The sequence below is a fragment of the Vulpes lagopus genome, chromosome 3 (genome assembly GCF_018345385.1).
Source record: "Vulpes lagopus strain Blue_001 chromosome 3, ASM1834538v1, whole genome shotgun sequence".
Taxonomy (NCBI): Eukaryota; Metazoa; Chordata; class Mammalia; order Carnivora; family Canidae; genus Vulpes; species Vulpes lagopus.
The window spans coordinates 54,122,608-54,139,352 of NC_054826.1; the positions used below are offsets into that span (position 1 = coordinate 54,122,608).

Genomic DNA, 16,745 nt, shown 5'->3' on the forward strand with positions numbered 1-16,745 from the left:
GCCCAATGTGGGACTCAATCCCAGGACTCCAGGATCACGCCCTGTGCCAAAGGGAGATGCCCAACCACTGAGCCACCCAAGCGTCCCTTTTTAAAAATTTTTTTAAAGATTTTATTTATTTGAGAAAGAGCATGAACGGGGGAGGGGCAGAGGGAGAAGCTGACTTCCCCCTGGGCTAGGAGCCTCAAGTGGGGCTCAATTCCAGGACCCTGGGATCATGACATGAGCCTATGTCATATGCTTAATTGATTGAGCCACCCAGATGCCCCCATCTTTTTTTTTCTTAGTGAATCAACAGTCTATTGCCTTTTTAGTTTTAATTTCCTTATAGCTAACATACAGTGTTTTATCAGTTTTGGGTGTATAGTATAGTGATTTAACAATCCTGTATGTTACTCAGTGCTCATCGTGAGAAGTGAGCACTTATCCCCCTTGCCTATTTTACCCACTCCCCACCACTTCTCTTCTGGTAGCCATAATTTCTCTGTAGTCTTTTGTCCATTGTTTTTTGGTTTGTTTTGGTTTTGGGGTTTTGTTTTTTGTTTTGTTTTGTTTTTTTCTGTTTTATTTTGGATGGTTTCTCTTATTACATTTTGAAGTTGTTCGGCAGTATATAGTCAACTATTAATCTCAACCATTAAAATTTTCATTTTGGGGATCCCTGGGTGGCTCAGTGGTTTAGTACCTGCCTTCAGCCCAGGGCTTGATACTGGAGTCCTGAGATCGAGTCCCACATCAGGCTCCCTGCATGGAGCCTGCTTCTCCTTCTGCCTATGTCTCTCTTTCTCTCTCTCATAAAATTAAAATAAAATAAAATAATAAAATAAAATAAAAGAATAAAGTAATAAAATAAATAAAATAAAGTAAAATAAAATAAAATAGAAAAGAAAAACAAAACAAAATAAAATGAAATAAAAATAAATAAAATACAGACCACAAAAATTTATAAAAAAGAAGTTTCATCTCTGTAAATTTAGGTCTGTTTTATGTCTTCATTGTTTCAGTGTTTCCTCTACCTTAAAAATGTGGAATATAGTTAGTTATTTTTAATGTTCTTGTCTGCTCATTCTGTCATCTGTATTGTTTCTGGGTCTGTTTCTGTGGATTGGTTTTTCTTATGGATTGTATTTTCCTACTTTTCATGCCGGTTAATTTTTAATTGAATCCTAGTCATTTAGGCTTTTACTTTGTTGGGTGTTGGATGTTTCCATATAAGATTTGACTTATTCTGAGATGCATCTAAGTTATATTTGATCCTTAAGAAGGTTTTAAATTTTAGGTGAGTGAGAGCCTTTAGGGATCACCCCTCCTCCCCCCAAAATAGATCACCTGATTCCCCTGAATTACAAGGTTTTCCACTATGGCTAGTGGGACCGTGAACTTTTTCTAGCTCTGGGAAAGAACAGTCTGGGGATTATTTCCTTGCTCTTCTGGAGGAAGTTCATTCCCTGCTTCAGGTCCTTTTTTCACGCATTCGCTCATCATTACTCAGCTACGTATTTGATGGGGACCCTCTGTATGTCCAAAGTACTTTGAGCAGCTCTCTCCTCTGGTACTGTGCTCTACAAACTAGCCACCTTCGTCTTTCTGGTTCTGTCTCAGTAAGAGAGAATGCTACTGGTTGAACTGTACTCCCTTCTTGGGGCATTGCCTGGAAACTCAGGCAATTATAGGATTTAGTTCATATTTTTGCCTTCTCAGGGATCATTGTGCTGTGCTGTCTGATGTCCATTTTCCAAAAACGGTTTCATAAATTTTGCCCAGTTTGTTATTTTCAGATGAAAAAGTGAATTTGGTCCCTGTTTCAGCATCAAATCCAGAAATGGAAACCCTAGATTCATGTATGTGTTAATGATAATCATTACATTTTTGTACCCTTGTAGTCTAATCATTTTTTTTTCTTCATGAGGATTTAAGAATATAAGGATTACCTCCAAAACTAATGGTCCATTCTTGTTTCTTTCTCTTATGTTTTTTTTTTTTTCTCTTTTATCCTTTTAACTGGACTTGATCTGGAATTTTGTATTAAGTTGAAATACAGTTGTATCTATTTATGCTTAGCTATGATTTCTGTGTTGCCCATATAAAAAACATTTGAGAAAGTATACAGATAGAAATTTGGTAGAACCAGGTTGAAAATAAATGAGGAAACTGTTAAGAAATAGTAAGGAATAGAATGAGGTGAAGTCTGAATTCAAGCCTTTTTGTCTTGATGGATTTCTCAAGGCCTACCACGAATAAAACCTTGAGAGTCTTAGAAGCTGGGGCAGAGATGGTTGTCAGTGGCCCCTTTACTTTTTAGGAAGAACCATTAAAAATAGAAAACCCTTACCATCCTTGGGTCAAATATGTGGGTTATGTTTTAATCATCTTTTTATTACTCTTTGGTTTTTAGTTGTCTTATCTAAACAACTTTGTCCTTTTTAGTTGTCTTATCTTGTCTGCATTTGATACAGTTGCTTCATGGAAATTAAAATATTAACTGATAGAATGATAAAAGACTTCTATCTTTTCAATTTTTTAAGTTTTCTAAGAGAACTTAAATTTTTAAAAACTGCTTTTATCTGGAAATACTTTGAAAATTACAGGAGAATTGCAAAAATAAACTAATACAAAGCACAGTCCTTATCCTGATTATCTTAGTATTGGGTTTTTCATTTATTTTTTCTGTCTCTTCTTGTGTGTATGTATATTCATACGTGCATACTTGATTTTTTCCCCTGAATATTTAAAGGTAAATTACATATATCATAGTTTTTAACCCTTAAATATAGTGTGTATTTCCTAGTCAGGTATAGGTCTCCATCTGTAGTAATCAAACTGCAGTAGTAAATTTAACATCGTTCCAATATTTTTACCTAATCTGCTGTTTCAGTTTGGTCATTTGACACAGTAACGTCCTTTATAACATTTTCTTCCCTCCTGGTACAGGGTCCAGTCTAGGGTGTGGTATTTTATTTAACTGCTAAATCTCTTTAGTCTCCTCTAACCTGGAATATTTCTATAATCTCTGTCTTTTATAACATTGGCATCCCCTGATCCCATTAAAAAAAGCATCTCATTTTGGTTTAGTCTCAAGTTTCTCTTGATTAGATTCAAGTTATTCATTCTAGGCCCGGTTACTGTATAAGTGATGATGTGTTCTTTTTTTTTTTCAGTGTATCACATCTGGAGGATATTCATTATGATCATCCAGTCAAGGGGTTGTCTCTTTATATATATATATAAACTTTTTTTTTCCCTTGCAACTCAAAAGCAGTCTTTGAAGAGATACTTTAAAACTATTGAAATACCCTATTTTTCATTAGACTATACTTTTAGATTTAGTGTATGTGAGGATTCTTTCATGATCCAGTGTTTACTGTGCTGGTTGCAAAATAATCATTTTTCATCTCTCATACTCCCTCCACATTCACCAGTCAGTTCTTAGTACTGCTATAAGCCTGAGCCAACCCTTCTCCCTACTTTTTCTTTTATCAGTATGGACTCATGAATCTCTGTCCCTCTTTTTAAAGGTTGTATTTATTTGAGAGAGATAAAGTGCATGCACAAGTTGGGGGAGGGTGGGCAGCCCAGGTGGCTCAGCAGTTTAGTGCCACCTTCAGCCCAGGGCCTGATCCTGGAGACCCTGGATTGAGTCCCACGTGGGGGTCCCTGCATGGAGCCTGCTTCTCCCTCTGCTGTGTCTCTGCTCCCCCCCCCCGCCCCCCCGTGTATTCTCATGAATAAATAAATAAAATCTTTAAAAAAAAAAAAAGTTGGGGGAGGGGTAGAGGAGAGGGAGAGAATCTCAAGCTGACTGCAGTGAGTGCGGAGCCCAGTGTGGGACTTGATCTCACAGCTCCCAAGATGTTGACCTAGGCCACAATCAGGAGTCAGATCCTTAACTGACTGAGCCACCCAGGTATCCCTCTCTCTCTTTTTTAATGGCTCATAATTCATTACTTATTTTGGAGCTAATTTATCTCGATTTGGCCGGTTAAAAGCTGGAACTCTTGTATCTGTGACATGCCATCTTCTGTGAGCACTTCCTTATTTTCTGGCAGAACACAATGTTCCAGGTTCATCTTGTACCTCTGCTCCATCCCTGGAATCAGGCCCATTCTCTGATGAGTCTCTCCATTCCCTCTGGGGAATGGTATTAGAGGCCAAGATCTGGGCACTAAATGTGCTCTCATTGCTTCTTGACCCTTTTAGCAGATGGCAGTAGGAAGCATGAATGTATATGCATATACGTTCACATACATGTATAGGTTTCTGCATGTGCACATACCTGTTCTAGAAATCATGAGTTCACAGTATCTCGAAACTGAACTATCTCCACAGGGTTCTTTCTTGCTTTCTCTCTAACCTTGACTCCCAGCAACATCAACACATTCACTCAAACCTATAATAACCTAAAATAGTTCAGAATTGCTTTGTTCATTCTGTTACAATAAATCTCATGTGTTCAGGATTTTGTTTTACTTTTTTGTTTTTGTAATCCTGTACTTGCCCCACCCTATGTTGCTACCTACCGACTAAGGGTATGAAGTGTAATACTGTGTTCATAAGTTGCTTAGATTAGTTCTGTCTGCCTGCCTCTTTGTCTTTCTGTCTTTTCTTCAGTGTTTGCTATTCATTTGAATTATGAATAAGTTTATTTGTTCTGGCTTGCTTTCAGTTTTAGGGTTTTTCCCCCTTTCGTTCTTTCTAATTTTTTTTTTTTTAAATTTTTGTTTTTTTTAATTTTATTTATTTATGATAGGCACACAGTGAGAGAGAGAGAAGCAGAGACATAGGCAGAGGGAGAAGCAGGCTCCATGCACCGGGAGCCCGATGTGGGATTCGATCCCGGGTCTCCAGGATCGCGCCCCGGGCCAAAGACAGGCGCCAAACCGCTGCGCCACCCAGGGATCCCTAATTTGTTTTTTGAATATTTACAGCATTAATATGCTTCTAAAAATCACAAATACACAAAAAGTTCAGTGAAGAGTCACTTCATTGAAGTATGTTCCAGCCCATCACCCACCCCTTGTAGGGAACCAATTGCATTGTTATCTCCTTTATCCTTTTTGTGTTTCCTTTCTTATTTTAGGTATGTGTGTGTGTGTGTGTGTGTGTGTATTTCTTAAAAGTAGGCTCCACACCCAGTGTGGAGCTTGAACTCACAACTCTGAGATCAAGAGTCGCATGCTTTATCAACTGAGCAAGCCAAGTGCTTGTGTTTCCTTTTTAAAAATAAACATGAATTTTCTTATTTTTGTTCCTTTTTATATAAAAAGTAGTATCTATATGTGCTCTTCTGTACTTTGCTTTTTTAAATTTAGTAATATAATAACTCTTGGAAATCACTCTATAGGTTTATCATATATATATTTATAATTTTTTTGAAAATTGGATTTGGATTATATTTTTTCCTTAGTTTCTTTCTTCCTCCATTTTCTTACATGTTGTATATGTCCTTTAAATTGTAGTTATATATGTATGGGTTATGTAAATAAACAAATACAATGTTGGGAAAATTTTGTATATTCACATTCTTAAAATTATATGTTTTTTTTTTTTTTAATGATATGGTTCTAATTTCAGTTGCAGATTTTATTTACATGTTGCTTTCTTAGCATTGGGCTTAGCTACTATAAAAGAAATCCTAAATAAGTTTTTAAACAGGTAGCTTCTTTTTCTCAGGCTTACCAATCCTTGGCTATTTATCTCCAGACTGATTTCAAGTTGCTCAGTTGTTAAGAGTCCAGCTTCCTCTATGGTGGTGGTCTATCATCTCTACACTATTAAAGAGTATAGAAGGAGTGGGGAGATGAGGCAGCGATCCATCTCTAGGAGGCCAGGACCCATAAGGTGTACTGTACTTCTGTTCACACATCATTGACTAGGACTTAGTCATGTGCCCACATAAGCAGCAAGAGATGTTGGAAAATCGGGACAAGCTTGTGGTGTGTCCAGCTTAATATTTTTAAGAAAAAGAAGAGGAGAATGAATATTCTCTAACCATGGGTATTTCAAGATATTTACAGCTTCTCTTTGCAACTGGTCCATTACATACTTAATGGCATTTTTAGTTGTAAAACCTGATACCTATTTTAGCTGATATTTTCACTGTGGCTCATTCTAGCATTTTTAATAGTTGCTGAATTGCAGGCTAAGATATATTAGTTTTCATAAAGTGCCAAATATTGAATTTATCTTTTATCTGGATGTTTTATAGTTTATGCTCAAATTTTCATTTTGAATTCTGATGTAATAATGGCTTGCTTCTATAAAATCATTGCTACCAATCATACTTTTGAAGTTACACTCACAACAACCGATTAGTAGTATGTATTGTTCTTCATGTAGATAGGAGTTAACACAATTTTTTATAAAAATAGCCTATTTCTTTAAAAGGTTTATTTGTGGAGTTTAATTGAATGAGGCAGAAAAGATCTTGAGCTCTTTCCCCCTTGTATCTGTGGATTACATTCTCTGCATAGTGCTCTGTATTAACCTATTCTAAATGTCTTGTTCTTAGTTCATTCTTGATTTTAGTTTAGGGGCATGCTTGCACTTTCCCCTTTAAGTAATTTAATAATTTGAATATTTAACAAATTATGAAGATTTACTTAAGGATTTTATTTGGTCATAGGGTGGGGCAATTTGAGATTATATAATTATGTTTCAAAGAAATTTCTTAAAGAACTAAAAGTTCTTCTAATCTTGGCAAAACTTTCTCCCTTGAACTCCTCCTCCTTCTGCCATCCATCTTTTAAAAAATTCTTTGTAACTTTTTTTTAAGTCAATAAAGTTATTTTAAAGATTTATTTATTTATTTATTCATGAGAGACACAGAGAGGCAGAGACATAGGTAGAGGAGAAGTAGGCTCCCCATAGGGAGCCTGATACGGAATTTGATCCCAGGACCCCCGGGATCATGCCATGAGCTGAAGGATACACTCAACTACTAAGTCACTCAGGCATCCCAAGTCAATAAATTTTTATTTAAGGAATTTTACATATGATTCCTTTCACTACTCATCACTGATCACCATAGTTCCTCCAAATTAGAATCATAATCTTCAAAATAGCCCTTTTAAAAAGAACTTTAATTCAGTCCAGTTGTCACTGTCAGTCCAGAGTTCTTCTGGTTAGGCTTCTTTGATCTCCACTTGAATATGGACAGACTTTAAACATTCTCCACCTGTGATCTTCGGGATCCAATTGCTTTACTTTAGCGCCCTAGAAATCAAACTGTAGAAGTACATGGATTGCTATTTTGGCAAGTGATCTAAAATTATTAGTCCTTAATTGTTTCTAATATTGAAAAGTCTTGTCATTTCTGCTCTACTCCATGAGCCTAACAGTAAATGCTACAGGTCTCATTGTCATTACTGCAGTAACTTGTGTCTCAGTGTAGCCACATTAACAATTTCTGGACACTGGGACGCCTGGGTGGCTCAGTGGTTGAACACCTGCCTTGAGCTCAGGTTGTGATCCTGGGGTCCTGGGATCGAGTTCCGGATCAGGCTCCCAACAGTGAGCCTGCTTCTTCTGCTTCAGACTCTGCCTCTCTCTCTGTGTCTCTCATGAATAAATAAATAAAATATAATAAAAAACAACAAAGAGCAATTTCTGGACACTTTAATTTTTTTTTAAAGCCAAATTTAAATTAATTTTCTGCCTTTTTGAATTGCCACTAAAGCCCTGCATATGCACTTTGATTTTTTGGAACTCATTTAGTTGTAGAGCATGCTGATTGAATTACTTGTGAGAGTGCAATTCTGTTATGATATCCTTGTGTGGGTAAGGCTAGATGAATTCTAATCAACTTACTATATTTGTCTTCATTTAGTACATAGTCTTCTTTAAAACTCAGAAATAGATTTGGTACTGTTAAAAAAATTCATATGGCTTAAAAGCAGTTATTTCCATTTTTTTTTTCCTTTTAGGAGCCAGCTCAATGAAAGATAGCATAATATTATAATTTCTTCTTAGCTTTTGATGAAGGAGTTCTTTCCTCTGCTTTATAATTGTGATTCAATAAGCCAATCTGTTAAGCATGGTCTTGGCATTAAAATTGTAAAACCCAATTTTATTCATTATTCTCTTAGAAACTGGGTTCTCTGTCATGGATAAATGCTCCATAGGTTTGTTACTGGCATGTTTTTCCTTTCACTGTAATAGAGTGTTGTACTTAGGTTTTTTTCTTTTTTGTTAGGCCCCTGGAGAATTAAATAGAAGAGAATAGTATGTTTAAGATTACTAGGACTGAAATATGCTAAAATGATTCAAAATCATTTTTTAGACTGTTATTCAGGAGCTTTCTTATTTTGTTCTAAATATTCTTCTCATTAGGTTAGATTAGAACAAACAGAATCCACAAATATTTTAAAACTGAGAAAAGTTCAGGAATTTGTTTAATGTGATATGTATGCTTTTTAAACCAGAACAGAATTAACCAGATTAAAAAGGTAAGCCTAGTGCAATCTGGATGACCTGGTTAAAACTTAGCTAGGTTGCTGAATGACAAGGATGATTTTCATCTCCCTTGAAAAGTTGATTGCTATATTGTGTATTTACAGATACCGTACAGTGATTTTTACTAAGTGACCATAGCATGTGACATAGTATTTTTGTGGAGTCTCCATATACAAATCACTTAGGTGTATGTGGAATTTGGAGTGATGTAAAGAGCTCAAGAATTAATATCCTTCTTATCCACCCCCATCTCTTGTGTATGCGAGTGCATACTACATCCAAATGTTATTTTTTATTTTAATTTTTAATTAGTAGTATGTATCTTCATCTCCTCCCTCTCCTTATAATAAACCCTATATTAACCATGTAGAACTTTGAAGTAATAGTCAAGGAACAGTTCTAATTGGATCCACTTTCTTTTGGATGAGCATTAATATGAAAAAACATCAAAACCTTTTAAAATAACAGTATTACTAAATTGCTTTACTCAACAGAGTAAACGAAGTTCATTGAATATGTCCTTTTAACATAAGTTATTTGGTTATTCTATGTACTGTTAGGCTAAATACATTTTGAGTTGATTTTTGTGTATAGTGTAAGATAATGGTCCAGTTTCATTCTTTTGTGTATGAGACCTAGTTTTCCCAGCATCATCTGTTGAAGAGACTATCCCCATTGTGTGTGTAGGTTTGGCACCCTTGGTGAAGATCATTAGACTATGTATATTTATTTCTGAGCTCTCTGTTTTGTTCCATTGGTCTTTATATCTGTTTATGCCAGTACCTCACTGTTTTGCTGGCAGAGACACAGGCAGAGGGAGAAGCAGGCTCCATTCTGGGAGCCCGACATGGGTTTTGGTCCCGGGACTCCAGGATCATGCACTGGGCCAAAGGCAGGCGCTAAACTGCTGAGCCACCAAGGGATCCCCTCCATCAATCCTTTTTAAAAAGAAGTAAAGCACTTGCACTCTGAGGCATCTGTTCTTTCCAAATGTCCTTTATCTTTCTGGGCTCATGACTGTGCTTTATTTAGGTATTAAAGTTGCTTAAATGAGGGATCTAACAACTAGTAGGCATATATAGCTGATGTTTGAGAGAAAAACAGTAAGGAATAAAGAGCTGGGTTTAAAAATTTATGTTGAGTCTGTTCTATGTGGTTGTGTCTTAAGAGGCCTGATCAAGTCATTGCCTGGATATATAAATTACGTTAGATTACTATTGTATCCTCACTTTATGTAAACGTGGTATGTAAGAAAAATGGGTTTATATACGTAATACAGGTGAGAGACTTTATGCTCCTACTTTCATAGTAGGATTCCTTTTAGTATTAAGCATCTTCTAACATTTAATATGCAAATCAATTTAAACTTTTAGCTTTTAATAAACCAGTTCTTATGGAGCTTATGCTGTTATCTTCATGTCACAAGGTGGTTATTTAAAGATAATATTTGAAAAAAGATAACTTTGATGCTTAATTCTAGTTTGTTAACTGCAGCTGGTAAGGGAAGATGGTTACATTTTTGACGCAGACCTTTTTTTTAAAGTTAGTTTGTTTGTTTATTTATTTATTTATTTATTTATTTATTATCGACATAGAGAGAGGGAGAGAGGCAGAGACACAGGAGGAGAGAGAAGCAGGCTCCATGCCGGGAGCCTGATGTGGGACTTGATCCCGGGACTCCAGGATAGCGCCCTGGGCCAAAGGCAGGTGCAAAACTGCTGAGCCACCCAGGGATCCCCTTGATGTAGACTTTTGGCCTATCTTAAAGTATGTTTCCCCACTTGTACTCTTATTTTTTGTAGTACTGAAAATGTGAAGATTATTATAGTCTTATAATCAGAAAATCTCTAGGGGCACCATTTCTTTGAAGCTTGAAGGATAAAATTTTTGTTTAAAGATTTTATTTATTTGGGGGGGGGGGGGGAGAGCGAGCACAAGCATCGTGAGAGGGAGAAGCAGGCTCCTTGGCTGAGCCTGAGAGCCTGACTTGGGGCTTGATTCCAGGACCCTGGGATCATGACCTGAGCCTAAGGCAGGTGCTTCACTGTCTGAGCCACTCAGGCGCCTCTTAAAGGACAAAATTTAACATTACTTTTGTAAAGGATAGAAAAAAAAAATGTTCTCCATTGTTGTTTAATCAGTCCTCTTTGGAAAGTGAGGATTTTTTGTGGTTTTTATACAGATTTAATTCTTTGGATTTGGTTATAAAGGTTCATGGTTCTTTATTCTCAATTCTGAAATTCAGAGTGTTAAAACTGAAAATTATTTTCATTAAGTTTGCATTAAATTGATTTGCTAGTACACTGACCTGAACTGAGGTGGAGCAGTTTACATCTTTATCCCACTTCATGGGAATATACATACATTTTGCTGCAGGAATCATATATGTTATTACATAGTACTGCTTTAGATTCCCCTGTGTTATGTAATATATGCTGTATATATACCATAACTACTTTTTAAAACTTTGAAAACTTCTTAGTAATGTTACTCATCTGGCCCCAACAGTTTCACTGAAAAATGAATAATATGGATCTTTGTTACTTTTCATAAGCTGCCTTAACATTATTGGAAGAATAAACAGCATGAATCAGTAGTATGTGGAATAAAGTATATGTTGAATTAACTATCTTTTTTTTTTTTTTTTAAGATTTTATTCATGAGAGAGAATGAGGCAGAGACACAGGTAGAGGGAGAAGCAGGCTTCCTGTGGGGAGCCTGATATAGGACTCAATCCCAAGACCCTGGGATCACGCCCTGAGCCAAAGGCAGATCTCAACCACTGAGCCACCCAGGGATCCCGAATTAACTATCTTGATTAGTAAGTTAGTACAGGCTGGTAATAGTTGCCCACAGCACCAATTGTTGATGTGATAGAACAGTGATTCCATAGGCGTGGGGGCACATGCGAATACAAGCCAGCTATTGTCTATCCTGCTCTGTCTAGGATACGTGTTTAAGTATTTAAGTTATTCTTTGTGATTTTATTTTGTTTAGATGAGACACTTATATAAGGATGCAAAATGAGAAGGAAACAGTTAATCTTTTTCTCATTTCTCTAGTCTCCTACAAAAGCTGTATATAATGCCAGACATTGGAACCATCCAGACTCTGAAGAGCTGCCTGGGCCACCAATAGTAAAACCTCAGAGTGCCACAGTAAGTGAACTAAAATTTTTAATTTCATTTTTTTTTAAACTGTTGCTGTTTTATTTACAGTTTGAAAATCTTTGACTTTAACAGTTCATTTTGGACTCCTCATTAAAATTGAGCAGCTTCAGTTTAATTCATGGGAAAAGTGAGGGTTGTGGACATGATTACTGAAGTTCTGATGCTACTAGTTTATAGATAAAAGCCTTAAAAACATTGGACCACATTTTTCTCCTGACCCAGATCTTATGGAATTACTATACTTAGTGTTTTAAGGGTAAATTATTCCATATTTGAAGTTTATGTTAGCTATTAAGACTATTATAAATTATATCCTATGTAGCTTTGAGTGGTTAATTTACTTTTTGGAGGAGAACTTTTTCCTGCATTCCAGTAATAGTTTTCAATTCAAAGCACATATGAAAAATTCTTATCAAGTTATTTTCTTTAGAATAACTGGAAGGACCATAGATTAATACTTTTAAATTATTGGTAATACCTCAGTCACAGTATGTCAAGGAATGAATCTTTATAATGACAAAAGAATTAGGGATAGAGCTCTTTCTAAAATACAATAATATACAGTTCCCTGTCTTCTTAAATTTGAATATATTAAACTCTGTATACTAGTATAAAATCATCCTTGTGTATATTAGTAATTATATACCAGGCTTTTATTATGATTATTTTTACCCTACATTACAGATTCTTTATTTTAAAAGTTCTCTTGTCTATCTGTTGTGATTTTCTTGTCCCATTCCTAGCCTTTTATCAATGCTATTTGTGTAATTGTGGTTCTTTATTCCTTCTAATGGTCTTGGAGACAAGTAACAAATCATGTCATGAGGTTCAAAAAGACCAAAAGGAATTCCTGAGTGGTTCTTTTATGAGTCTTACCTAGCAGTGCACAGAATTTTAAAGTAGCCCTTATGACCTTTCAGAGGCCTCCTTTTTTTAAATTTTTAAGCCAAATTTGCTAGGTAGATGAGATGTTACTATTTTTATATATTTAGAACAATAATTTAATACCTTTATTAATAGGTGAGGCTGTCTTCAAAGGAACCAAATCAAAAAGATGATGGAGTTTTTAAGGCTCCTGCACCACCACCCAAAGTGATAAAAACTGTGACAATACCTACTCAGCCCTACCAAGATATAGTTACTGCACTGAAATGCAGAAAAGAAGACAAAGAAGTAAGCAGCTATATACAGTTTTACTGCACGTGGATAGATTTTTGTATGTAACATTTAGCCTTTAAAAATGTCTTGAACAGATATCCACGAACTTACCTTTCCTAGTACTACCAGTGTTTTTAAAACATTTCTTTTAGTTGCCATATAATGAACTCTTCTATACACTTCTAAATGAAATACAGCTCATAGATTTTAATGTGCTGGTTCATGGTTACCAAAGAAGTGGACTTATTTTTTCTTCGCAGTTGTATACTGTTGTTCAGCATGTGAAGCACTTCAATGATGTGGTGGAATTTGGTGAGAATCAAGAATTCACTGATGACATTGAGTACCTGTTAAGTGGCTTAAAGAGCACTCAGCCTCTAAACACACGTTGCCTTAGGTGAGGTCTTATTTTTATATTTGATTAAGTATGCATGCTCTCACTAAAATTTTCCAACCAAAGAGCCAAACATTTGTGATTTTGTTATCATGAATATAGTTTATAGCCCATGGTAGTAAGTTAAAAGTGGCTGATTTTTTATAAGGGACTTGATTCTGCATGGACAGAGGAAAGTTGAATGATTGTACCCTATTAGCATAGTACAGGCTTTAATTTAGAGATGCTTAAAAGAAGTGTTAGGCTAAAAAAATCTTTTTCAGTCCCAAATTTTAGACAAATGATAAATATGTTTGATTTAAGCATGTTTTGATTTGGATCATCCTTCACATACTATAATGGATTGAATATCTTAATTTGATTGAATTATCCAGTCAGTTGGAATATATCCTTTCAAGTATTACCTATAGTCTTCATGTATCAGAAGCATTATGAAAGGTAGTTGAGACTTTTTGCTTTTAATGGTAGTAGTAGTGTAAGGAATACAATGATGATCATGTGTTATTTATACTAATCACTTAACTATGTATGATTTTTAATAATTAGGTTTGCCCGTGTGTTTTATATTGCTATCTATTTGCAAGTGGCTTGACACCCCTTCCCTTCCCCATTTGCTTCTCTTGGTATTGTGCTAACAAAAAACTAATGACTAGCTATTTTCAATACCTCCTAACCTGGTCTGTTTTCTCCTAGTGTTATTAGCTTGGCTACTAAATGTGCCATGCCCAGTTTTCGAATGCACCTGAGAGCACATGGAATGGTAGCAATGGTCTTTAAAACCTTGGATGATTCCCAGCACCATCAGGTATTTTTAAGTTTCTGGTTTTAGGAAGCATTATTTAAAAATTTTTAGTCTATTTGGCGGCACCTGGTGGCTCAGTCAGTTACGTGCTTGACTCTTGATTTTGCTTGGGTCATGATCTCTTCTTGGTTGTGGGATTGAGCCATCCTAGCTTTATATTTTTGACACAAATTTAGCTGTGTTTATTTTATAGAAAAAATAGCTAAGTGTCTGATGCAGACTTTAAGACATTATTGATTTAAGATTAAAATTCAACTTTATTAACTATATCATGAGGTAGAGTATAAAAAATTTTGTGTGTATATGCAAAGCTGGAACAATGGTCTATAAATTCAGCATAGAATGGCTAAAGAAAAATGTATTGCACTCACATTCTTCTAGTTTGGGAGTTTTGATATGGGGAAGATGTCTAGAAAGGAAAATTTTAAGTAACAGCTTTATTAAATTCATATTTTCCTAGAGTATTCTAAAGGAGGGGGGGCATTTTCATTGAATAAAACATTTTCAAGGCTTCCAACATGTGAACAAATGTCAAAACAGTGTCATTAACTGAAATGTCACCAATTACTCACATTAACTTTTATTTTTATCTTTTGAAGAATCTGTCCCTTTGTACAGCTGCCCTCATGTACATACTGAGTAGAGATCGTCTGAACATGGATCTTGACAGAGCTAGCCTAGATCTAATGATTCGACTTCTAGAACTGGAACAAGATGCTTCTTCAGCTAAGCTACTGAATGAAAAAGACATGAACAAAATCAAAGAAAAAATTCGAAGGCTCTGTGAAACCGTACACAACAAGCATCTTGATCTAGAAAATATAACGGTGGGTTCCTTCCTTCCACTGTAAAATCTAAAATTACTTTCAGAAATTTTATATTAGTCACAGTAGGTGTGTGACTTTGAGAAATCATTGACCAATCATCTTGGTCAAAATTGGGAAGCTCTTCTAAAGTTTAGCTCTGAGCATAATTCTGTTCCTAAATTCCTAAACTATCCCATGTATATTTAGATGGTTTGCTAGTAAATTTTCTTACATTTTGTCTATCCTTTCTCTTGTGTGTGTGTATATATTAACTATATTTAGGCTATTAGGGATTTTAATTCTCAGTCTCTGGGTTTCGGGAATAAAGATTCAGAGGATTTGCAAGGGCCATTTAAATGAGTAATCACTCCAGAGTATCTCAAGGTGTCTGGTTAACTCCTCCAGGGTCCAAGACCCAGAAGGAAGTTTTGTAGGCACCTGCCTTCCCTGGAACAGTGTTTGTCATAATACTGGGGTCTCTTAGGCTCAGCCCACTTCCTGAAGTTTAATCTGGCTGTCTTGCTTCTGGTTGATTCCAATTCTCCTTTCCTCTGGCTTTTTTTACTTATAGAATCAGTAATATCCCCACAGGTTACTAGCCAGTAGAAGATGATTTGCCTTGTCATTTTGAAAAGATAAGATTATTTCTTTATATATAACCTGACTTTCAGATATTTCCAACATCAAAACTGTATAAGCATTGTTTTTTCTACTGCCTCGTAAACTGAAGATTGCAGCATTTGCTTCAAAATTTATAGAATGCTTTGTGCTAGCCAACTATGACTTAGGGATATTGGTCTGTTTAATTAAGGTAGAGTAAGATATTTGTATAAAACAGGCTTGAGGGAGAGAAGAGCAGGTTAACATTAAAAGGCAAGATACCGAATTGAATGTACTCAGTACTTATTAAAGTTGAAAAAATACCTGCTAAGCTCAGGTGGTGTATAAAGATGCCTCTATCTCACTAGACTATTTGTATACTCTGTTTAAAATATATTTCTAGAGCAGCCTGTGTGGCTCAGTGGTTTAGCGCCGCCTTCAGCCCAGGGTGTGATCCTGGAGACCTGGGATGAGTCCCACGTCAGGCTCCCTGCAGGGAGCCCGCTTCTCCCTCTGCCTGTGTCTCTGCCTTTCTCTGTGTGTGCCTCTCATGAATAAATAAATAAAATCTTTAAAAATATATATTTCTAATTTTTAACACTTTTGCTACCTATACAGATTTTTGTTTAATGATATGAAAGAATAAGTTTGAGATAATTTTTATTTGCTGCATCATTGAATAAATGTACCTTTTTTGCAGAGGTTTCCCATGTTGTTCAACATTTTAGATTCTTCCCAGGCATTTGCTGTTAAAATAACATGATGATAAACTTGTTCACTTGAGTTTTCTCCATGGTTTGTTGAATTTATTAGGATGGTAAATAGTGATATAATAACTTTCTAATATCATGTTAAGTAATTTACTCACTTGATTAAAATGAGAACACAGTTGCTAATTGCCTCTTTTTCCTCCCAATTTCGGTTTTCTTGAATATTGTATTTGTTTTAAATCTTACAACAGATGTTATTTTCTATAGTGATTATCCCTCTACTCATTAGGGGTTTGTTTTTATTAATTTTTCCTTGATATATGCTATTTTTGATGTGCCATGGAAGATAATTTAAAATAGTTTTCTCATATAGAATTCATGTAACTGAGAGCTAACAATTGCTGATTAGTATTCTGATTAATGATTTGACTGTGCTTTAACTCTCTGAGGACTAGTCCAGTTTTCATATAAATTGAATTGTAGGTTATTTTTAATTGCTACCTTACGAGTAGGCTATATCAATATAGCCTAAAACATCAGACAATTCTTTTTATGTCTATAGGAGACAAACTGAAATCCCTTTTTAACATACAAACTTTATGATTTTTTGCTATTTTAACATCAAATTACTGTCCCCTTTCTATAACAAAGAAA

General features: G+C 35.4%; 1 protein-coding gene across 4 annotated transcripts in view; it reads left to right on the top strand.

Annotated features, from left to right (window-relative positions):
• WAPL (WAPL cohesin release factor) overlaps window positions 1–16,745 on the top strand; it is an 80,301-nt gene that overhangs the window by 43,306 nt on the left and 20,250 nt on the right. For 3 of the 4 annotated variants that reach the window (XM_041748597.1, XM_041748598.1, XM_041748596.1), the window contains exons 5-9: window positions 11,514–11,609; window positions 12,642–12,794; window positions 13,040–13,176; window positions 13,867–13,978; window positions 14,575–14,802. In XM_041748597.1, coding sequence (XP_041604531.1) covers window positions 11,514–11,609; window positions 12,642–12,794; window positions 13,040–13,176; window positions 13,867–13,978; window positions 14,575–14,802 — 726 coding nt within the window. The remainder of the gene's footprint in view (window positions 1–11,513; window positions 11,610–12,641; window positions 12,795–13,039; window positions 13,177–13,866; window positions 13,979–14,574; window positions 14,803–16,745) is intronic. The other variant, XM_041748599.1, reaches the window with a different exon arrangement.